Raw genomic sequence first — 23,637 nt, 5'->3', positions numbered from 1 at the left:
TTTCCTCTTACAGTTGTTCGAAGAGTTCTTTGCTTAATCTTATCGTTCGTTTCTTCCATGGTTGTTTGTGTTTCTGTAGCTAATTATATCTGTTATATCACATACTTGATGGTATATTTGTTAGGCCTCAAGTAGAAGAGCTTAAATGATGCAAAAGAAAGACAGTTCAACATTCCTTTCATCCTTTGGCCAAAAAAAATGTTTCATATTGATATCCACTTTAATCAATGCTGATGAGTGGCGTGCCCCATAATTTTGCCGACTTATAATGCCCCACAGATTACACTGAGGTTTTGATATAGCTAAGAGTGATTCTATTCATACCTCCTCATTTAGTATATAGATCTCTACTTCTAAATTTCACAATAAATTTTCATTTTCGCCCATTTTATTTTTATGTTGCCTTCTTCCTCCTCAAACCTAGCCTCGCTCTCTCCTCCAACCTGACTAGGTTGCCTCATAAGTGTTCATGGTCTGACATTTAATTTGCACTTTTGTCAAGAACACCATTCCAAATATAATTGAAGCTTAATATTATGCAGTTCGAATGAATCTATATATGACATGTCTTGCAAAAATTATGTAGGGGTATAACTAAAAATTCTTGACAAATGTGATTTCTTTAATCTGGTAAATCTAGAACAATTATTCTTTTGCAGAACAATGTGTCAAACTGCACAAATGCATACTTTTTGAAAATTCTAACAATTCTATCTGATAAAGTTTATAGTCTCTTACTCTCTTTCAATATCCCACACCTCGGTGTGAAGGGAATCAAAATTTATAACAAACAACGAGTGAGTTTCTGGTTTGCCATGCAGAAGGGGTTTCTGGTTTGCCATGGATCTAGACCCATCAAGAGGGTGACCACATTCACACTGCGGATGAACAAGCTCTAGCGAAGAAATGGTTGAAGAAGGGTTTTTTTTTTTTTTTTTTTTGAATTTTTTTAATTAAGGGTAAAATTAGATTTTTAGAGTTAAAAAAAAGCTAGGAGGTCTAGATACCAGTTTTGGAGGTATGAATAGAATGTTCTTATGGCTAATTGCTGTAGCACATGATACACGTTTTATTAGTGGGGATCGAGATAATTGAACTAAATCATGTTTTCTATGGTAGATACTACACGGCCTTTCTTCTCTATTGATGGTGAGAATAGAAAAGGACTGCCCCGTTGAATCATATTACTGATTTTTTTCTTCTAACTTTCAACCTTCAATCCTTGCAAAAAAAATCAGCTAAATCGGAAAACTCTACAGATGTTTGTCAGAAACACTAAGATTTCTGCCAACTTTTATCATAATGTTCGAAAAGAACGGCTCATAAACTATCTACTCATCTAACAATGACAAGAGGAGGAACCTACATGAATACTCGGCTTTCAGTGTCCCTTCCTTTTCAGCCACCTGATCCAGGTGTCTCAGCAACCATCCTCCGGAGTATTTTATCCGTTCTTTAAATAAAGTGGTAACAACATTTGTGAATTGTGCATTTGTGCTTAATATTATTCGGTTTAATCCTCGCATGTCACTCGTGGGAATATATTCATGCTTAATATTATTCGGTTTAATCCTCGCATGTCACTCGTGGGAATATATTTTATTTATCTTTCAATCATCTTTGCAGCATTACTATACTGGCTATAGTGAAAGTTGTTACATAACTAGTTGAACTGGGAAACAATGTGTATATATAGTCCTCCACGATCACCATTTTTCTTGTCGAGAAATATCAAAGTTGTTGCAGTGTACAAGCAATGGCACTCATTTCCCAGACAAGTTCATCATACTTCTGCAGAAGCATTGGCTTCTCTTCCTCTGCATTTTATTCTACCACTGCTAGGAACATACAGATTTTGCATACAGACAATGTTGCAGCACAGAAACAAGGACGAAAGCTAGAGTGCGATAGTTGCTACAAGTCCTATCACAGAAGATGCAGTACGTAGTAGCTACAATGCCGCTGACAAAAGAAGATCTTGTAGGCCATCTTGCCTCTGGATGCAAGCCTCACTACTAGAAATTTCCCCAAAGCACACTGATTTGAATTAGTCCCTATTGGGGCAAGGCACACTGATAACAGTGGCTAATGGCATTAGCCACTCTGCAGCCACTAATGAGGGATCAGTGCCCTCTATTGCAGGTGCTATTGGGACAAAGCACACTGATAAAACATCAGTGGCATACCAACACCCAAGGCAGCAAACCACCTTTTTCTTTCCCACTGTTATTGAATCAGTGTGTTTTCTCAATGCCACCAATATCAGTGGCAAAACTAGGAGTATATATAAAAAAAATAACAATTTGGTCTAGCTACAACCATGTATTTCTAAAATGTACTGTACAAATCGTATACAATTTCAAATAAAATACAACATTAACAAAAAAATAAACCTAAATCTCTTCATGTTCCTCTCTATGACTGCATCTGGTTACATCCAGCAACTATGCTTTCTGTCAGTTTCATAACTTTTATGAGAACGTTGCAACTCCACCCTGAGATGCAAAAAGTAGATTATAATTTAATAACCTGGATGTTAGTATTGAAATTGAAATGTCTTCTACTTTACTGTTAAGTACTAGTCTCTTAAGATGGATAGCAAAATCTGCACTGATTTAACTATAAAGAACTACCCATATTTCAATTTGATGCAACAGTGCATAAACAATCTTTAACAAAATATGTAAAACCAACACAAGGCAGGATTAATTGACAGAAGTGAGAACTGAAAGACAGCCTAGACTAGACCTCTCCCCTATACAAATTAAAACACACACACACACATAATATATAAATAATAAGTAGCACAAGTGTGACTAACTCAAGAGAATTAACATTCAAAAAGAGAACAGTTCTACATGCCAAAATGAAAGAGCTGTGTTGTTCTAGATACTTGATGCTAGTCAAAAAGCTTGAAGAAAGCTTACCCAGTGCAGATTCTTATGACTTAGTAATGTGGTCATAAGCAGCATCTTGGTTGTAAGGTTTCAAGCCAGAATATATATCTTCCTGGTGGTTACAAGATTATCCTTATCACCACTGAATGCAAGGTTTGGTTCCAAATCTATGAAAGGCCTGTGGAGCAAACCGCAAGGTGCAGTAAAGCAAATAGAGCTGCAATAAACACCATTGAAGCTCAGAATGCCATGAGGATTCCCATCGTGTATACTAAATGCATTTTATAAAAAAAAAACCAGGCTCGCACATGATAGTTCAAACTCCCTTAATATATTCCAACAGCTGATATATAAAATTGGGTAACGAGACAAAGATAATAACCTGTGCCAACCTCCCAATTGCAAAAGGCAACATCTCCCTGACCTGTGAATCAGGTGACTGGAGCATCTTAATCAATGGTTGTATTGCAGCCCTTTGAAACACTTGTGCCTGCACCAACATATTGGTTATTTACAACAGAGTAAGGCTGAAATAGGTGATCTAACCAAAAAGGTATTTCATTCCACCTTGCAATCTGAATCAGCTATAGCAAACTGACGAAGTAACAAACTTAATAAGAGTTCAGACATTAATACAATTGTAAAACCGGGAATTTGAGTAAATAGGTATCTTTTTCATTTTCCTTTCCCCTTTGATACAGATTTTTTATCTGCATTCCTTAGCTAACTACTGCATAGATGATCAATGGTATGGAACCAATTTGATCATCTATCGACACCAGTTTCAAGTTACAACCATCACAATGCCTCCGAATAGCAACATAATGTGGTATTTTATGACACTAAACCATTTTCCCCCCTAAAATTACCTTCTTACAAAGGTGCTATGTCCTGGCAGGTATGGCAGTCATCTGTGCATGAATCAGTGCAGATGTATAGATCATGTCGATAGGTATGTTGCTTATTTTCTTGCCAGCTTCGATTCTTCTTCTATACCCTTCCTGCACAGATGCACATCAACACAGTCAGTGAACAAGTTCTTTTTGTTCCACAATGATTCACCATGCCAGAGTTCTAGAGATGTCCATGGGACTGATGAGTTCCAATGGATTGGTGAAACACAGCAGTAGCTGTTCTGAACAATCATAAACATCCCAAGTAAATAACAAAAGTACAACGATTACACAAATGGGAACAAAGAAACTTGTAATATATAAATGATCAAAGCTTTGGGGAATAATAACATTTCTCTCTCGATGACTTTTAGCCCTTCAAATGTGTAAGTCAAATCCCACATTAGATGAATGTTAATCATACAATTTTCCCAACAACCCACAAACTTATACATTGCTAGGGGAAACAACAAGCTAATACATCTCAGATAAACATGTTCATCAACTTCATGCATCACAATCATAAATCACAAAAAAATTTAGTAATAACAGGACTATGTTTAAGGAACCCAATATTTGCTTTTAAAAAGGAACATTGAAAGATCTCTCCTTTATTCCATTTTCAATGTTCAATCACATTCTAATCAAAGTCAAAAATGAAAAACAACAAACCTCCTTAGCAAAATATGGCAAGGTGAAATGTCTTTCTAATATGTCTTTCCCTTGCGTGTGAAGACAAGATATTCAACCCCTAGTTTTCATCTCTGCCAAGGATCCCAACAAAGCAAATGTCTTATCGTTCAGCTATGCCCTACAGCTTCCTTGATATGAGAACTGACTAAGCTAGTCTATTGAAGTAAATGAAAAATCTAAAACAAGGTCAAGGAACTAATTTTAGCGTGATTGAAGAGTTTTGTACAAAATACATGCTCTCATATTCCTCGAGTTCAACCATTTAACCAAACCCACCATTAGCTTTATTCTACAAATAGCATTGCCTAATCCCCCTCAATTCAGTGTATAAACTACATACAAACCACAAACTACATTCACTATATCCGAATAAGCTTCAAGCAGAACAAGCTTCAACATTTACATGCACAAAGAAAAGTTTGATTCATTTTCACAATGCAGAAGCATATTAATCCAAAATGCATATTAACAATCCAAAGCCCAGAAAAATAAAGATCCAAATTTAACCATAAATATAAAAAAGCATCAAACTTTAATCAAAGCAGAATGACCCGTTTCAACGACCCGAGGCAAGAAACCGAACCCGTACCCGAAAACCCGTCCCGGCAAGAATGAACATTCTGGAACTGATCGACATCGAGCTTTTCTTCATGATCCCAATGGTGAAGTAAATACTATCGGACGGCGGCAAATCGACCCTGATCTCATCCACGTCGAACCAAAAGAACAATCTTTGTACCTGAATGCCCTTCAGATCCGTGATCGCGCCATAGCTCAGCTTTCCGGTGATGCGGGTCTCGTAGTACACCAAGTACTCGAACTGAATATAGCACGGTTTCTCCAAAACGACGACGAATTGGCCATCCCTGGCTGACAAGTGATGGGAGACGATCTTATCCTTACTGCAACAGTCACCCAGAAGATTGAAAACACTATAAGAGGAGAGAGAGATCGAAAATTAGAAGGGGAGAAAAAAGTAGATCTTGTTTAGGTATGGAGGAGACGGAGAGAGAGAGAGAGATGATGGGAGAAACCTCCAGAGATCTAGATTTGGTTTGAAGTTTCGGACTCAGAAGGGGTGAAGGAGTTATATTGAAGGAAGTTTTCCCTCATCGTTCGATCACCTCTTCATCACTAATCCGACGGCTAAAAATGATTGTCAAAACCGATAACTGACACGCGTCAGCTCCACGTACTACCGTGTTTGACACTGATATCAATCAGTGGGTTGAATTATAAATTAATCACAAATATATGCATATTTTACAGATTTGACCCCATTAACAGTGTCATACGCATTAAACAAATAATATTTTTTATCACTGTATACTACACACACTGATATCAGTGAGAGGAAATGCTAAAAACCCACTGATGTAAAACATCAGTGTAATACTATTTTTTTTGACACTGATGATTTTTAGTGGCTTCCTAAAGGGTGCTAATGGGGAAATTTCTAGTAGTGCCTAAAGAGAAATGGAGGTAACTATATATATATTTCAGCTTACATTTACATACTTATATGGATTAACTTATCATAAAGGCCTGTAAACTAAGTAATATAAGACCATGCACCCAATATTTTGATCAGAATTGGCGTGGAACATGAGAGGTTTGGCTTCGATTTAAAAAGTTTACGTCCCATGCAATATCAACAAATAGCTGTGCTACTAAATGGGATTGCTGAGAGATTTAAGTGGGAGAAAATCATGGAAGGTCATAACATTATTGGACTCAAACAGGTATGATTACTTGCGTTCTTTGAGACTGGATTTTCATTATGTGTTCATTATATTCTATGTCTAACTTCCTTTAGGTATATATGGATGTATATAATATTTTCGAATTCTATGTCAAACTAAATGATCCATTTCGAAATCTCATAAGTTGATCCTCATATGGATGTATATAATATTTTATTCTTGATGCGATTGTGCATCTAAGTATGCTTTATTGTTTTTTCTTTATTACAGATGCGTTTGTGCATCTCGTTATGTTTTATTGCTTTCTTTTGATGTTTTATGCATCACTCCATGTAATCCTCAATTTTCACTTAATATAGTTTGTCGTCTTCCTTTCAAAAAAAAAAGTTGATCCTCATATATATCTATACATCGTTTATTTATATTTTGGACAGCAGGGTAAGCAGAGTATATCACTTGAGCCTGGAGGTCAGTTTGAGCTGAGTGGTGCACCTCTTGAAACTCTGCATCAAGTTTGTACGGAAGTCGATTCACTACTCTGTCAGGTCAGTTAAACCAACAGTTTGTCCTTCCGATTTCAATAGGTTAAAGCAGTTGCTGAGAAAATGGGAAAACGGATTTCTTGATATTGGTGGTCAGCCGAAATGGAGCAATCAAGACATACCTCTAATGCCCAGGGCATTGTTTGATTCTCTTAAAATTCATATAGATGCGCAGGGGCATCATTTCTTTTCAATTCTTTTGTATTAGAATTACTGACAACCGAGTGCTTATATATGTTCAGGGAAGATATGAGATTATTTATAATTACATTCCAAAAGTTGGCTCGCTTGGACATGATTTGATGTTCAGGACTAGCACTGTACAGGTAAGATGACTTCTTTCAGAAATTTTTATTTCATCGGTTAGGGTGAGGAGTCTAAACTCATATACAACTTCTTAATTGATTTGTCCCCATTTCTAGGTCAATCTGGACTTCAGTTCTGAAGCAGACATGAAACGGAAACTTCGTGCTAGTCTTGCTTTGCAGCCTGTGAGGAACACTAGCTAGCATGACCCCTTGTTTTTGCTGTAAATTAATATAATATGTTATATATGACATCTGTATATCTAATTATCTATGCATTTTCAACATATTGAAACAGATAGCAACAGGCCAACAGCCCTGTGTGCAAATTCACCTTTTACTGAAGGAAAGCCAAATGGTTTTTTAAGCAGGAGAAGTTATTCTATCTATAGTTCTCATGTTACTCTTATTTGTTTGTCTATGTCATCTGTATTGATACTTCATTTAACTCGTACAGTTCTCTTGTTAATCTAATTTGTTTCTGTAACAGTCACATCTATACTGATACTGACAAGGATCGCACTGGCATTTTTCCTTTTGCTTTCGATGACTCCTTTGGGTAAATCATAGTTTCTTCATTTCACTTTGTTGTTGCTCTGTCTAGCTATCCTGATTTTTTCTGCATATATGCAGTTAATGCGGTACAAATACGTTTTCATTTCTGTTCATATGCATGCTTTATTTGTGATTCATATATTCAGGTTTGAGCGATATGTTGATTATGCTCTTGATGTTCCCATGTACTGTGTTGATCGGAAAAAGAAGTGTATCGACTGTACTGGAATGACCTTTCGGGTATAACCATCTATCCGTTATAGTTTCTGTAACTTGTGTCTTTGTTTGTCTCAAGCTACTGCCTACTGTGTTGTGTTGTAGTAGACATATTCATGTGATGGTGTTATCCGTGAAGGACTTTATGGCAGGAAAGCTTCACTGCCTTCCGGCTGAATTACGTACCGACCCTGAATGATTGGGAGAATCATTTGGGAACTCTATATATATCCAGAGGTACCATCAATAATTATCATCATCAGTATATCACGTTATGATTTTCTGATGCTATTGACTATTAGTTTATACTAGCATACGTGCCCGCGCGTTGCTGCGGGTTTTGGAAAGGACTGTGCAAGTTTTGAAAGACAGAAAATTTAGTTCATATATATAATACAACTGCTGTTAAAACAGTAGCTAACATTACCATGAATATAGATGTTCCATATCAGGAGCTAACATTACCATTAATATAAATGCTCTGGTAATGTTGAAATATATATTACAAATGCTGTTAAAACAGCTTCTCCAAAATACAGTGACTACTTATAGGCTAACCTAGTGACTATCAAAAGTAACATCAGTTACTGAGAGCTTGTGGAGGTTGTCCAAAAAGTTGCTGCCTCCATTTCTATTTACACAAACAGTGACATGATATTTCAGTCCATTTTTTCCTTGTTCAGTGTTTGTGGATGATGTTGCTGATTCAGTGCTTCCTTCCCTGTTATTGTGAAAGTAAGAAGTTATAGAAGAAGTCAGAGAATTGATAGGTAAACAAATGAAATTGACATGCATGTAGTTGTTACCTGCGGGCCTTTTTGTCTGGATTGGTAGCAAATAGTTGTCTTCTTCCTTTATCGACGGATTTTTTTTTGTCATACATTGGATGAGCTGGTGTGCCGGCACTTGGTTGATTCTTTGTGCTTGGAAACATACCTTTCACTATGAAGTCATTTGCCTCATTGATTTGGACTTGGAAAATATGAATTTGCCCTTTTGTTTGCAATATTTCCTGGGGTAATGTTTCCTGTGGAGCATAAGGGTATCTGTCTATGAGGTCTCTGCAAGTTATTCCAAACAATTGTTCAGCTGGTTTTCCTCTAAGCTTGATTGTGGCTTCACTGTTTGGATCTTCAATGGTGGCATGGACTCTATAAATGTAAAAGTATGCATCATTATTAGTAAGTAATAAATTTGGTTGCTAATTTTGTGAGCAGCTTTATGTTGAAAAGTTAGAAGAGAAGGTACAGAGAGAGTAAATTGAAATATGAGGTTATTAATATGAGAGTAGAAAGTAAGTTTCTCTGTCTGCATTGTGTTTCTCTATTGAATAACAGAGGCATTCGTTACAGATATGAACTTTTAATAGAGTGCACATCAATAAATTTAGAACAATGACATATGACATATGCCTACTTTCTTCCTTGTGACCTTTGATGATGAAAGATACGTACACAGTTCTTTCATACCTTTAAGACACACTTCTTGGACTTTAGCAATCTTAATACTATTAATCCGGTTAAAAGGAAATCCAATTGAATTATAGAATGTTGACATGAAGTATAAATGTCAAATTTTTGTTCAAATATTAAGCGACATAAGGCTACACAAAATCATAAAGAATCAGATATAACCAAGTTTAAACTCCAGCCTTGCATTGTGTAGAAACCTTGCTTCCATTCAGATCTGGACTTGACTGATTTAAACACTCTCCAAAACTTAAATCTATATATGGAAAAGGTACAAACTTGCCACCAGAAAAGACACAATTGGAAAAGAATCACCCAATAAAAGAAACTCAATACCAATTGGGTTTCTTTCAGTAATCACCCAATTGTAATAAAAAGAACATAACTTTTGAGTTTAGACGTGTTTTTTTTTTTCTTGAATTGTAATCACCTTTCAGTAAGACTTTTTTGTATTTGTAAACACAATGATCAGTATATTTGATTCACAGTATTCAAACAACATTATTAAAACTTTAAAAGTGGCAAACCAATCAAACCCAACTCACTTGTGTGATTTGAGTGTTCCCAGAATCAATTCTAACATCAGCAGTATACATGTTCACGAATCGTTAACAGAAAAGTGGATATTAGAAATTTAGATTTTACCATGGAAGAGGTATTTGCATGCTGTGGTCTAGACAGACTCGCAGGTCGCTATTTTTCTTCACCGTCAGTTGTTTGTAGCATTGTGGGCATCCCTCGTACCACCAGCCATCATGTGTTGAAAATCTGGAAAAGAAAGCTTCGCAGTACACCAATTGGTTCTGTATTAGAACATAAATATGTTAGAAATTTGAGGTCATTTTGTGAGTTGTTTGGATTAGCAAGTATATAGACATAGCTTGAATTTTTTACCTTGTATTTTTGGGGGTTAAGCTTGTTCAATTTACGCACAGTGGTTTTATCCTCTTTTTCGACTTCTGCTGCTGTTAATTGTTTGTATGGAGTGGGCAGTTTTTTGATATTATCTGTTGCCTTGGAGAACCTTGAAATTTGCAGAAATGTTGGTAGGAAACATGCAGTGAGGAGGAAGATGTGGTGTATAAAAAAATGTTAAATATTCAACTTACTCGAACTTTCTTTGCCATTACTCATGTTCCATTCTTACTTCATCATTATACTCTAAAATCCGATAAACAGTATGCAAACATTTCCATCACGAAACTAAAACCGTTATGACATCCGCAAGCCATAACCAATACATCCAAGTAATTACACAGAAAATCATAATCTAAAATGGCTGCTTCTTTTTTAGAGAGGTTACGAAAACATTTGTTTTTGTCTTTTCTAGCGATAAAGGACTTGCTCATATAAAAAGAATTTTTTGCAATGTTTTACTGTATGATTTTTGGAAAACTCTTTGCCAAATAAAGGAAACATAACAGTAACTCTCTTTTCTGTTTAGCATATTTTAACCAATTGTTCCAATCACCCGACAATCCTACACATTCAATAAAACGTTAAACAATTGTTATCAACGGTTAAATAAGTAACTGCCTATAGATTGCAGACAAATTTGATCAATGGTTATAATCACCTTAACGGTAAATCTCCACAGTAAAAATTTCATTTAATAATGATGAATTGAAAAACAGAGCCCCAAAATAACAAATAAAAAATTGAAAATAATAACAAAAGGAAATCTATCAGCTTTTCCATAAGAACTATACTGCTTCCACTTAAATAAAACATTGCATAGAAATGAGTACAATTTAAAAAATTACATTACCTTAACCAAACAAAAGGTGCTATAACAAACTCCTCCCTAACTTCTTTCAAATATCACTGATCTTGATACCTGAAATGTATTTTTTCGATCAATTGTAACAGCAAATAACATATTTGTGATTATGTCTTTCTTCGAGAGAGAAAAAAAAAATTATATTTAGTTTTTCATCTACAAAACTGATTTCAACTTATATAACATTCGCAGAATGTCATGTAGTGTACCTGTAAATAAACAAATACTTTGTTATAATGACAATCATATAATTCATAACATTAACTGTTTTTAGCTAATTCTAATCTTTATTTCTTTCAAATTCATATCTATTGCTGTTCACTCTTTTTTATCTGTAAGCTCATTGACATTCATAGAAACACAAAGTAAAAACAAAGTCAAACAAATTCATATATAAACCCACATCAAGAAAGAGAATTAATTAGCAAGTACCTATGGGTAATGGAGAAAAAATGATTACCTCAAATTTGGCGTTCTATGTTGCAGAACTCTTGGTGAAGTTTACACTGCCCGAGACAAAATAAGAAGTAATGAGTATGAGTTACATATTAGTTTTTTTTTTTTCTTCTTTTTGATTGGTACTATGAAGTGTAGTCTAGGAGACGCAAATAAGATTTGAAGAGCTTAGTACTATAATTGACCTTTTACTATGACATTAAGAAGCAAACTAAAATCCCAGTAATAATCATTAGCAGAAGATACAATAACTCTTAAAAGAAGGAGAAAAAAAAAAACCAGACCTGCATCCCTTTAATAGATTCTTAGTTTGAAATATGCTTCAATGTTCTTAGTTTGAAGTATAATACAATATTTTTAGTGTCAGATTTTATCCTAACTACATCCGTGCATGTTCTTTGGTTCAAAACAATTGATAACATAATTCAAAGGTGATCACAAAGTTGAGCAGAAATATCCAAAATGCAGCTATGATAGGCTTCCACTAAGTCAGATTGAAAATAGCTAAATTCAATGACTTCAATACATCAAAGATATTACCTCCTTCACTGTCAGTGAATTCAAGTTATTCTTGACGTGATTGAACGCAGCAGTAGCTGTAATAAATTGAAAACAGAAAATCATAAAAAATTCTTACCGGAAGCAAAGAGACCAAGACTCAGACTGCACAAAAAAAAAAAAAAAAACTCAGCTTCTGACCAAACCTCCGACAATCACAACAACGATAAAACACAAAATCCAATAGCTCAATATAACTGAAATCTAGTAGCAGAGAATAAAAAATAAAAAAAACAAAGCTCAATTTAGAGGAATGATGAATGATGGGTTGGTGGTTTCCTATGCTATTCAAGCAGGTGTAGTAATCTAAGAGCCATATTGGGCTCATTGGAGCAGTTTGATTCACTACTCAGTTTTATCCTATCGGTCCTTTCCATAACTATATGAATGATGTCCACATCATTCCAATCTTATACCTCTATTTACACAAACAGTTTCTACATAAATATAAAAAAAAAATACCAAGTTCGTTCGTTCTGATGACAGAAACCGATTCAATCTTTTGACTATAGCTGCAAATACACACAATAAATTTATCACTTACCTTTATCAAAACTACACAATCAACCATGAAACAAACCATACCCAAAACTTAATTTGACCAAAAAACAACACAATCAAAAACACACAACCCCGAAACCCTCAACTACCATCTACAGATCAGAACTTTAAACAAAACCCAGACTACATTCAGATACAGCTGCAATCGGACCTGAGAAACACGCGAGAAAATTACCCGATCAAAGCTTCAAACATTCCAACACTGCCGATTTCAATCCCTCTTCTGGCATCAAACAGATTGAAGACATGCATCAAACCGATGCATGAGAAATCAGAGGAGGGGAAAAAATAAACGGAATCGAAAATCAAATACCGAGAATCATGCTCCTCCCGTCCCCTTGCTCCTCATCTTGGTCGAATCGAAAACCCATCAACAACCCCTAAATAATCGAACTGAAATACATAAGTAATTCGAATTGAAAACAAAAGCCATAAAAAACGAACCTTCAAGTCAAAAATCTTCATACCCGCCCCTCAGTCTCTAGGAAATTTTATCACTCTCTTTCGCTGTGAATTCCTCTCCCATTTCCTCCACAATCAGCCTCCTTCTCCTCGCCCAAATCAGTCGCACACCCAAGAATATGTCACAAAAACACCATATCAGACACACACCCAACAATCTTTCACAAAAACCCAACAAATAAGTGCTGAATCGAATAGAAATAGACAGAGCAACGACATGCAGAACCCATCACCCAACAACTACATACCTCCAGATGCGCAGAGCCGAGCTAAGAACGAAGAGAGAAAGAGAGGAAAAAGATCGCTTCTATCACCCCCAACACCTTTTATACCTAGGTCAATAAGAATACCGTAATTAAGCAAAGAATGAAGGGCAAAACGGTCATTTCACAGTACCGGCTCGGCTCCAGCCGGCACTGCCGATGAACAGTTAACTGAGAATTAGAAGATATTAAATTTGCAATGTTGGACTTCCCATTAATTCAGGTCAGGCTGAAGAGATACTTGGAAGAGTTACCGGGATTGCTCCTCTCCCCTACGACCCGCGTTCCGGATCGGTCGATACCGATCATGGTACGTTGGAGACCCAGATCGCCATCTTTAACGATCTCATATTGAATCGATTGTTTACCTAGGATCTATTTCTGGTGTTATTGAAGAAAATTGATTTCTTCTTCGTGATTAGATTGCCTTCATCGTTCATTGAATATGCAGAAGTTTAACCGATTTAATTCAAATTTAAAGGCATTATCTGCCTCTCTTTCATACATTGGTCATTAAATTCTTTCTATTATTGTTGTTGACATACACAAATTCATTTGATTATTTCTTTGCATTTAAAACTTTCTTTAATTGGTTAATGACTTAATCAATCCTTCAAAATAATTTAAGAGTTTGATTATAAACGTAGAGTGCATAAAATTCAGAAACCTACCCTTATCGTACCGAGTACCTAGGTAACTAGCGTACCGCGTATTCGCACCGCTACGACCCGCGATCCAGGTAACACTGCCGCGGCCTTCACCACTGTTGTTGTTGCGTATGCACGCAAGAGCAAAGAACTTGCGTATGCATTGTTGTCAGGATCTTTGCTGACAACAATGCATTGGTAAAGTAAAATTTGTTAGCGTAAACCACAAAATGCCATCAGCAAAGTGAATCTCTTTTTTTGTTTCCTCTGGAGGCTTTCTTTCATTGGAAAAAGTCAATCCTCTTCTTTTATGGGTGCGGCTATTGCTACCCTATTAACTACTTTCTTCACCCTACAAGTTTTTGATTTATTGAAAGACTAAAATACACTAATATAAAATTACAATAAAAGACAATATCTTATTAAAAATTATAATTTATTTTTCTTATTACACAATGTATTAACATATGACATGCATACAATTGCCTTCAAGTGGTAAAATGAGTCATCAAAATAGCAATATTAGTCCTCAAAGTGGTAACATGAGTCCATAAAGTAGTAAATTTTCTTAGTTGCCACATGAGCCCTCAAGTGGTAAAATGAGTCCTTAAAGTGGTAAAATAAGTCCTCAAAGTGGCAAAAATAGTTGATATATAAGAAATATTAACATATCATAGCCTTACCCCACCCTACAGAACACGTATTTAAACTTCATTCTTAATTTCTTCATTCATCGTCCTAACGCTTTCTGTTCTGTAAATGAGTGAACTAAGTAAACTTGAAATTAAAAAAATATATATATGGTGAGAAGAGAATATAGGGTGAAGAAAGTAGTTAGTAGGATGTCAATAACCGCACCATTCCTTGCTTCATTTGTTCAATGCAAGCAACATTATCCTCATAAATGCTTGTTGGCTCGTCTGTGGTAGACTTCATACCACAATTACTCCGAACATCCGTAACTATGGATCGAAGCCATATACATTCATGAATTGCTTCGTGAAGAGCAATAATCTCTGCATGATTCGAAGAGGTAGCGACTAAGGTCTGCTTTGTAGACCTCCAAGATATCGCGGTCTTTCCTTTGGTGAATACATAACCAGTTTGGGAACGACCTTTGTGAGGGTCAGAGAGGTACCCAGCATCAGCAAAACCTTCCAAAACACTTATATCATTTTGGGTTTGGGATAGGGGACGTGAACCACTATGTATGGCGTCCCTGACATTTGATGGGTCCGAATCCGTCGTCTCTCATCAATCAAAATAACTAAAATGGTCACTCCAATCAGTAGCTGATCTATGCCTAAGGTTGCAGCCCAACCCAGAATTCTAGTAAAAAATAAGTACCTAAAGGGCTAGTAATAGCCTACCCTAGAAAAGAAAAATCATTGCGTTAATGTCCTAAGTCTCTCTTTTTCCTTCCAAAGCTTTTCTTCTTCCGGTCTTCCTCAACGTTTTGATTATGAATATACATATAAGTTTAGCCCACTCGATATTTTGATTATGAATCCCCGTGACTCCAGTGTTTTCTAGTGAAAACTTCATTCATACAACACATGTACACAAAAGCAAATTAAACCAAACAGTCTCTAGTAATATCACTGCACATATACTTGCTTCATCAGCCAAAACAATACCTAAGAACTTCCCAGATACATACAAACGCAAGATCCAAAAGCCTATTATTGATCACTCGATCACTATTCCACGCACCTCAAGGTTATTCAGCTCCTTGGGTCTCTTATAGTTCTTCAACAACAATGAACAGCAAACAACACTGACAGAAGAAGCAGCCATTGCAGCTCCAGCAATCCAAGGGGGTAAGCGAAATCCAGTGGATGGGAAGAGAACTCCTGCAGCTATTGGGATCCCGAGCACATTATATCCCAAAGCCCAAATGTAGTTCAAACGAATACGGGTGAAGGTCTTCCTTGAAAGATCAATGGCAGTTATCACATCCTTCAAGTTGCTCTTCATTAGCAGAATGTCTGCTGCCTCAATTGCAATGTCAGTGCCAGCACCAATTGCCATTCCTACATCTGCCGCCACAAGTGCTGGTGAGTCATTGATGCCATCTCCCACCATCGCCACAGTGTAGCCTGAAGCCTATGAATAAGATATTTGAAGTTTAATAACCTGTTAGCATAACTAACATAAACATGAATGAACTTAAGAACTTCCTCACGTAATAGAGTCATTGTATGTACCTGCAATTCCTTCACTTTATCTGCTTTCTGGTCAGGTTTCGCTTCGGCTATAACAGTATCAATACCAACTTCATTGGCAATAGAATTTGCAGTTCCCCAATTGTCACCTGTCACCATTATGCTTCTAACATTCATTGACTTGAGTATGGTAATTACTTCTTCAGCACCTGGTTTCAGTGGATCAGATATTGCTAGAACTCCGGTCACTTCTCCATCTATGGCTACTAGAATCCCAGTTTGAGCCAGCCCTTCAGCTTCTGCTAGGTAGTCTTCTGCATCGAGTGGAACTGCAATGTTCTGGTCCACCATCAAGCTCTTGTTCCCCACAATTATTTCCCTGCCCCAAACAATAGCCTTCACCCCGTGACCAGTAATGGAGGCAAAGTCATGCGCTTCTGGCCCGGCTGGATTCTCTTCATCTTCTCTGAATTTTTTGGCATACTCAACAATGGCCTTGGCCAAGGGGTGTTCACTGTTAACCTGAAATGTATGCGTCATAAAGAACTGTTAACATACATGCTCAGATGTTGATTTTGATTCTGAAAAACATTTCAGTCCATCTAATAAAGCAGATATAGCAATTGCTTACACAGGTTAAAAGCCTACCTCAGCTGCAGCAACAAGTTCATAGAATTCTCGAAGCACCATATTTTTCACGAGTCGTGTGTTAACAACCAGTGGCTTCCCAATTGTAAGAGTCCCTGTCTTGTCGAACACAATGCAGTCCACCTACAACATCAATAATCACATTCATAGGAAGCAAACCCAAATTTTCTGGGAGGGCATGGTCATCAAGGTCCACAACTTGGTGAACCAAATAAAAATTTACAGCAGCAGTTATAACTCAAAAGGAATATGTACAATTCTTCAGACCTTTTTTTAACATTTTTTTTTTCGTCGATGCAACTTCATAATGCATGGGTGAAAATGCAAAAAAGATGAAGCTCTCTAACCTTATGTGCACTTTCTAATGCTTGACCTCCATTGATCAGTACACCTTGGGATGCACCGACTCCAGTACCAACCATGACAGCAGTAGGAGTTGCTAGGCCTAGAGCACAAGGGCACGCAATAACCATGACAGAGATCCCAAACTGGAGAGCAAGCTGAAAGCTATCCATGGACTTCGGTATCCAAGATTTCCGGTAGCCATGGAATTTTCCAGCCAAAAACCATGAAAGCCAGGTAAAGAATGAAAGCATGATCACCTGAAAATTATAACCACTTTTTAAAAAAGAAAATCCTACAATATCTTCAAGTAAACCAAACAGAAAACATACAGAAACAATGAAATTGCATTATAAGTTTATAAAACATACCAGTGGCACAAAGAATTTAGAAATGCGGTCAGCAAACTTCTGAACAGGAGCTTTTGCCATCTGAGCTGACTCAACAAGCAGTACAATCTGCGCGAGGGAACTTTCTGATCCAACCCGTGTTGCCTTGATATGCAACACACCATTTTCATTTACAGTACCTCCAATGACTGTATCACCCTTCCTTTTTGCCACTGGACGCGCTTCTCCACTTATCATACTCTCATTTACATGGCTTTGTCCCCATATCACATAACCATCCGAAGCTATCTTCGCCCCTGGAATAATTTTGATGACATCGTTCTTTTGTATCAACCGACCATCAATTTCTTCTTCACCTAAAATGTTTCCTTCTTCGTCTGGAGTCAACAAAGTGGCTGTTTCAGGTGCCAAATCCATCAGTTTGGCAATAGCATCAGATGTCTTCCCCTTAGCTAACACCTCTAGGTACTTCCCTAAGAGAATGAATGAGATTAGCATTGCACTAGTCTCAAAGAAATCTGTACCCTTAAAATGTGGGGAGGTGGCAGCTCTCAGTACGGAGTAAACTGAATAGAAATATGCTGCATTTGTTCCCAAGGCAATTAACACATCCATATTAGCAGAACCATGGCGCAATGACTTGTATGCCCCAGTATAGAACCTCCGGCCTATGATGAACTGCACCGGAGTAGACAGAATCCACCTTATAAGCTCCCCAATGCTGAGCATATTTACTACTTTCTTGTCTAAGCCATGCTTAAGTCCAGGGAAGTACATGAAGACCATGGAGGTTAAAAATACTGGAATGGTGAAAATCAAACTCCAGAGAAAATCTCTGTAGTACTGCTGAATTTCCTCCTTCCTATGATTTTCTCTTCCTGCTCCACCGCCTGGATAAATTTTTGCCCTGAAACGCCCGGATCCAGTTGTTTCAATCACATTGATGAAATTTCGGGGCCCTGTCATATCTGGCTTGTAAGACAGGGAAATTTTTCTGTCATCATGATGTATGTCTACACCTTGCACCCCAGGGAGTGCTTGAAGAGACTGTTCAAGTATTCTCATTGAATGATCGGTCCTTACACCGTCAACTTTAAGATCTATCTTGCTTATGTCTTCACCTGAATTAATAAGTATGGCTTCGAATCCAGTGTCTTCAATGGCTACCATCAGCTGATTGCAGCTCACTATCTTTGGATCATAGTGGACATCTGCTTCTTCAGTTGCTAAGGCAACTTGGGCTTTTTGTACACCATGAACTGCCTGCAAAGCTGATTCAACAGTGGAAGAGCAAGAAGTGCAAGTCATTCCTTTGATCCTTATTCTGCACACCAACGTGGACTTCTCGTTTCCCTCATCAGCAATCAATGTTGCTTGAAATCCAACATCTTCAATAGTCTCACGGATAGTCTCTGCCTAAAAGGTGTAAAACAACAGCTAAATAAGGCTAATTAAGTATGAAAAAATAAACTTCTACATAAAACTAATGGGAACAACGATGAAAAATGAAACTAGAGAATAGAAGCCTGATAACTGTTAAGAGTATAGGACAAAGTCAAGTTGAAAAATGGACTGCATCATGATGAACACATGTCGTGATCTGCTGCAGTTTGTTACACCAGTAACAGAAATAGTAGTATAAATAGTCATGCTAGCTATTTTTCATTCTCATTCAGTTATAACAAACTGTACGATTACCAAAAGGTTAATACCAATTGCCTCTCTGTTTTTTCTTCGTCTTCCTCCTCTAGCTTAGGGTTTCGTTCACCATTGTTGCTTCAATTTCAAGCTTTTTCACTATGACTATGAGTTTTAACATGTTAAAACTCATAGTCATAGTGAAAAAGCTTGAAACTCCAAAACTATTTTGAAGTGTGAAATAATGCTAGCAAGTTCATATACATTGACAGCCAAGAATCTAAAATCTTGTATGAATTGTCTCTACACAAAACTTGCTCAACTACAGATGTCTCCAGCTGGTTCAACACTCTTGAATTAAACACCTGGTATTATCTAGTATGAAAAATGAAACACAGAAAACCATAGAAGCCACTACTCTTCATGCTTAGTAGAAATCAGTTTGTAGCTAGCCACACTGTTGGGGGCATACAGAAAGTTGTTTTCATACAGTTGCAACCTCATCTGTATAAGTTCGGAGCCTCCACTAATCTTTTTGATTTCGTATCTTGGACTTATGTCTATGACGATGTTGTTTGTAGGCTTCTACTATCTTTCTAATCTAAATCCTAAACACTAAATCAAAACCTCAGAAAAATGTCATCTTAGACATAAACACAAGAGCAGCACCTAAAAGATCAGCAAAGGATACTATTTCCTGTTTTTTCTGTTCAGTTTTATCTAGGATCAAATTCTCTGATATTTCATGTTGACTTTAAATGATATTAAATAGGATGCTCAATGTTTCTTGTAATCTTGTTGCTGATAGAAACACACAAGGAAAGTTTAGCAAGAGAGCAAAACGTTTATATAAGACGAGCAAGAACAGTTAAGTTTCTGATTCAAGGTGCAAATCTGTCCTTATTGGCTTAGTAATATTGTCTACGTACGTAGCCCAAATGTTGAGCTGAATAACATGAAGTGAATCTGGTTTGAGGTCCTGTATTCTATTCAAGTTATTCAAGTTGGTTTATTAATAAATAGTGATTATGTAATTTGTAAAGTTTGTTGTATGGATTGACTTTTGTGGTTTAATATGCAAGAGTTTGGGCTGTAGTTGGTGTGAAAGAGATTTTTTTTGCTTATCACCAAAATTATTTTCTTGAGCACAGAAGTGACTACGTCAGAAGATTAAGATAAGGTTTAAGGAAACGCGAGAGAAATTGTGTAGAACACTCTCTCTTATTAGCTATAATAATAAGTAGATGAGTTATCTCCCAAAATTGAACCAAAGTCTTTAAAAACTTACAAATATAATTGTCCTAAGCTTAGTAGCGCAGTAAGTGGTTAACTTGGAAACAATATATATTAGCCAAAATTCTTTGGACTTATCAAAGTGGTATACAGGTTCTATGTGCCCCCAAGAGTATAATATCTTCTAAATAAGTACTCTGCTGCTTATGACCACTTAGATTTGAAATATAAACACAGAAACAGCAAATATAAGCAAGATCCTCAAATTTTTTAATACCAACCCTTTATTGTTAAGGGTACTCAATTTTTCTTCCAAGTTCCGTGGATGAAGATAATTTTTGTTAAAATAATTAAATCATGTTATGTCATGAAGCTAATTAGGTTTTAAACTTTTAATTAATCGAAGCTCCCTAAGAAAAACTCAATTTGGCATAATCCCAATCTCAACTTAAAGTGAATGCATGTATGCAGGAAAATGACTCCTACCCAGAAACTGAACAAAAGTAGCAGAAGTAGGTAAACTAAATCACATTTTTTTTTTGAGAAATATGAATTGCATTAATAAGCAATCTAGATAGTTACATCAGAAATAAGTACACGGGAGAGCCATTGTAGTCCATCCTCAACTCAAACTTGAAATGCAGGAAACACAAGCGCATTTTTTGCTAAAGTATGCGCTGCCTGATTACATTTCCTAGGGCTATATGTACATATAACTGAAGAGAAAAAGCGGAAAAGATTTCGCACTTCTTCAACCAAAGCACCTTCAATCGACCAATTAATATCTGCTACATTCAAATCATTAATTACTCCCAAAGCATCCATTTCCAAAATCATTAAATCACATGTTTCACATTAAATGATCAATGGAAAACACCCAACAAAATTAGATCCACAAGAGAAAAAACACATAAAAAAAAAAGTTATAAAATCTAGAAAAAACACATAAAAATAAAAAATAAAAAAAAGTTATAAAATCGAATTTTAGTGTGACATCATCATCCATGTGATCCAACAAAACGATTCTCACTGCAAAGAAAGAGTAAAGTAATGGACTTACGTTAACGAAATTGGGGAAGAACATGACTTGGGCACGGTTGTTGAGCACGTCGACCACCGCCTCGCGAATCCCGGGTAGCCTCTTCACAGCCTTCTCTACCGATCCCGCGCAGGCTGAGCAGGTCATGCCGATGACGGAGAACACGGCCTTGGACTCGGTGCCCACCACCATAGTGGTCTCCTCCGTCACCACACCCTTCGGATACTTTGGCATGGAGGGGTAGTGAGGCCTCGGCGACAAATCGCTGCCGCTGCGGCCCGCGATCTTTAACGATCTCATATTGAATCGATTGTTTACGTAGGATCTATCTTCTGGTGTTATTGAAGAAAATTGATTTCTTCTTCATGATCTAATGCAGAAGTTTAACCGATTTAATTCAATTTTATTTGCCTCTTTTTCATACATTGGTCAGTAAATTCTTTCTATTATTGTTGTTTACATACACAAATTCATTTGATTATTTCTTTGCATTTAAAACTTTCTTTAATTGGTTAATGACTTAATCAATCCTTCAAAATAATTTAAGGGTTTGATTATAAACGTAGAGTGCATAAAATTCAAAAAACTTACCGCGTACCTAGGTAACTAGCGTACTGCGTATTCGCACCGCTACGACCCGCGATCCAGGTAACACTAGTTGGAGATGAGGGGGGCTGATGGAGGGCCTTGAAGGCGGTTATGTGCTTTGCCTGCATTTTGGGTAATAAGCTCATCTCTTATGAATTTCACTTGCTTTCAACTTTTTTTTTCTGATACAGATACAAACATGAAACAAATAGACATATCATTTTGAATCAAAACTACTGAACTCGAGTTGCTCATGATAAACTATCAAACTCTAGCAACATAGGTACTGATTGTTTTTGCTTTAAAATTTCAGGTGGGTTTACTGTATGATGAGGTTTCCCTGCAGAATGTGTTAGACATGATAGCTGATTGGACTCCTGAAGAAAGACAGATGCTGAGAGATAAGGTGATAAACAGTAAACACCTATATACAAAAATGTGTCATCCTGCAAATACAATTGGGATTGATTAATTTAATAATTTTGCACATCTAAGTGTGAATTTTTTTGTCTTGCAGGTTCCGAAAATGGGTCTAAAGACACCATTTCGTGATGGATTACTCAAGCAAGTTGCCGAAGATGTAGTAAAGTTTGCAAAGGTAAATTTCTCTTACTACTGAAATAGTATGCATGTGTGTGCATGCGATGGGAGCTCATGGATCATCTGTTCTTGTACAGGATGGCCTGGAAAGAAGAGGCTTTAAGGAATCAGGGTTCTTAAATGAAGCGGTGGAGATTATGAGAACGGGTAATGACATGGCCTTTCAAATTTTTTCTTTTCCGGGGATAATATGGTGTTCATGTTGACTAGTCCATATATGCATGGCAGGTGTAACACCGGCTGAGAAGCTATTGGAGTTGTATAATGGGAAGTGGAAACAACAGATAGACCCAGTTTTTGAAGAGCTACTATACTGAACTGAAGTTGGGCACTTAAGCAGGGTCACTTTTGTGTGTGACCATCGCAAAATTTCTGGTGTAATCTATATGTACGTAGCTGCTGTCAGTTTGTGTCTTTGTGTATTCAGGCATTGGATTTTAGGCAAATGATCCTTCGGTTTCCAGGTTATGTATGAAAGGTTAAAATAAGTTCAAACTTCTTGCTTGAACTGATTTGCAGTTTTGCACAGCCTAATGGTATGTTGTGGGAACCCCATATATATATATATAATATATAATTTTTCTGATATGCCCTTGTTTTTAACAATGTAGTTCTGAGTAAGCAAAAAGAGTAAAAGAGCAAATATGCCTCTGATGTGGCATATAACTTAAACTTTTGATTAAATCTTCATCCTGGTGTGTAAAACCTTTCAAATTTTTTATAAATGATGGATGAGAAAATTATGAAATCCATAGGAATTTATAAATGATGGAATCTTTAACTCCATCAATCTAAAATTCCATTAATTGCAATTTCTGTTGTTTGGTTGTATCCATTTAGAATTTGAAATGTGTAATAAATTAAGAAAGTTTAAAACAAATAAAAAAATAAAATAGAAAAAAACCTTGTTTTGGAAATGAAAATTGAATACTGTAAGGGAATTCGTAAATGACACCTATTTTGGTGGAAATTGAAGTGGGGAATTTAAATGATGAATTCCTTCGTTTTTTTTCCACAGAGAAATTTAAAATTTC

General features: G+C 36.5%; 2 protein-coding genes and 2 long non-coding RNA genes across 21 annotated transcripts; 2 read left to right on the top strand and 2 right to left on the bottom strand.

The window, feature by feature from the left end:
* The first annotated feature begins 5,953 nt into the window (after window positions 1–5,953).
* On the top strand, window positions 5,954–23,151 carry LOC133743794 (glutamate--cysteine ligase, chloroplastic-like). The gene is made up of 5 exons (XM_062171825.1): window positions 5,954–5,965; window positions 6,075–6,225; window positions 22,317–22,409; window positions 22,521–22,601; window positions 22,681–23,151. Exons 2-5 carry the CDS (start codon window positions 6,127–6,129, stop codon window positions 22,807–22,809), a joined length of 402 nt encoding a protein of 133 aa, XP_062027809.1. The 5' UTR covers window positions 5,954–5,965; window positions 6,075–6,126; the 3' UTR covers window positions 22,810–23,151.
* LOC133743795 (uncharacterized) lies at window positions 6,983–7,341 on the top strand. Its single transcript, XR_009863263.1, has 3 exons — window positions 6,983–7,054; window positions 7,151–7,219; window positions 7,332–7,341. It is a non-coding gene; the product is annotated as an uncharacterized LOC133743795 (long non-coding RNA).
* On the bottom strand, window positions 8,399–13,472 carry LOC133745386 (uncharacterized). Of its 18 annotated transcripts, none has more exons than XR_009863589.1 (11): window positions 13,096–13,431; window positions 12,942–13,008; window positions 12,780–12,851; window positions 12,530–12,579; window positions 12,050–12,172; window positions 11,514–11,559; window positions 11,042–11,110; window positions 10,168–10,297; window positions 9,919–10,076; window positions 8,611–8,955; window positions 8,399–8,525 (listed from the first exon to the last, which is right to left on the bottom strand). It is a non-coding gene; the product is annotated as an uncharacterized LOC133745386 (long non-coding RNA). The 18 variants fall into 18 exon arrangements; XR_009863588.1 differs by having other exon boundaries at window positions 12,804–12,851; window positions 13,096–13,430; XR_009863583.1 differs by having other exon boundaries at window positions 12,050–12,105; window positions 13,096–13,429.
* On the bottom strand, window positions 15,560–21,779 carry LOC133743789 (probable copper-transporting ATPase HMA5). The gene is made up of 6 exons (XM_062171822.1): window positions 21,437–21,779; window positions 17,527–18,921; window positions 17,161–17,415; window positions 16,814–16,936; window positions 16,208–16,687; window positions 15,560–16,106 (listed from the first exon to the last, which is right to left on the bottom strand). The coding sequence occupies exons 1-6, from the start codon at window positions 21,713–21,715 to the stop codon at window positions 15,690–15,692; spliced, it is 2,949 nt and encodes a 982-aa protein (XP_062027806.1). The 5' UTR covers window positions 21,716–21,779; the 3' UTR covers window positions 15,560–15,689.
* Window positions 23,152–23,637: the final 486 nt, after the last annotated feature.

This window comes from Rosa rugosa, chromosome 4, assembly GCF_958449725.1.
Source record: "Rosa rugosa chromosome 4, drRosRugo1.1, whole genome shotgun sequence".
NCBI classification, from domain to species: Eukaryota; Viridiplantae; Streptophyta; class Magnoliopsida; order Rosales; family Rosaceae; genus Rosa; species Rosa rugosa.
Note: the sequence above shows the minus strand (reverse complement) of the source record. Positions and strands in the feature narration are given on the sequence as shown.

Coding starts and splice junctions, on each gene's coding strand:
- LOC133743794 (XM_062171825.1), top strand. CDS start 6,127: ATGCAATATCAACAAATAGCTGTGCTACTAAATGGGATTGCTGAGAGA. Junction 22,410..22,520: donor GACAGATGCTGAGAGATAAG/GTGATAAACAGT, acceptor TTTGTCTTGCAG/GTTCCGAAAATGGGTCTAAA. Junction 22,602..22,680: donor ATGTAGTAAAGTTTGCAAAG/GTAAATTTCTCT, acceptor GTTCTTGTACAG/GATGGCCTGGAAAGAAGAGG.
- LOC133743789 (XM_062171822.1), bottom strand. CDS start 21,715: ATGAGATCGTTAAAGATCGCGGGCCGCAGCGGCAGCGATTTGTCGCCG. Junction 18,922..21,436: donor TCTTCCCCAATTTCGTTAAC/GTAAGTCCATTA, acceptor TACACCTTTTAG/GCAGAGACTATCCGTGAGAC. Junction 17,416..17,526: donor CTAAATTCTTTGTGCCACTG/GTATGTTTTATA, acceptor TATAATTTTCAG/GTGATCATGCTTTCATTCTT.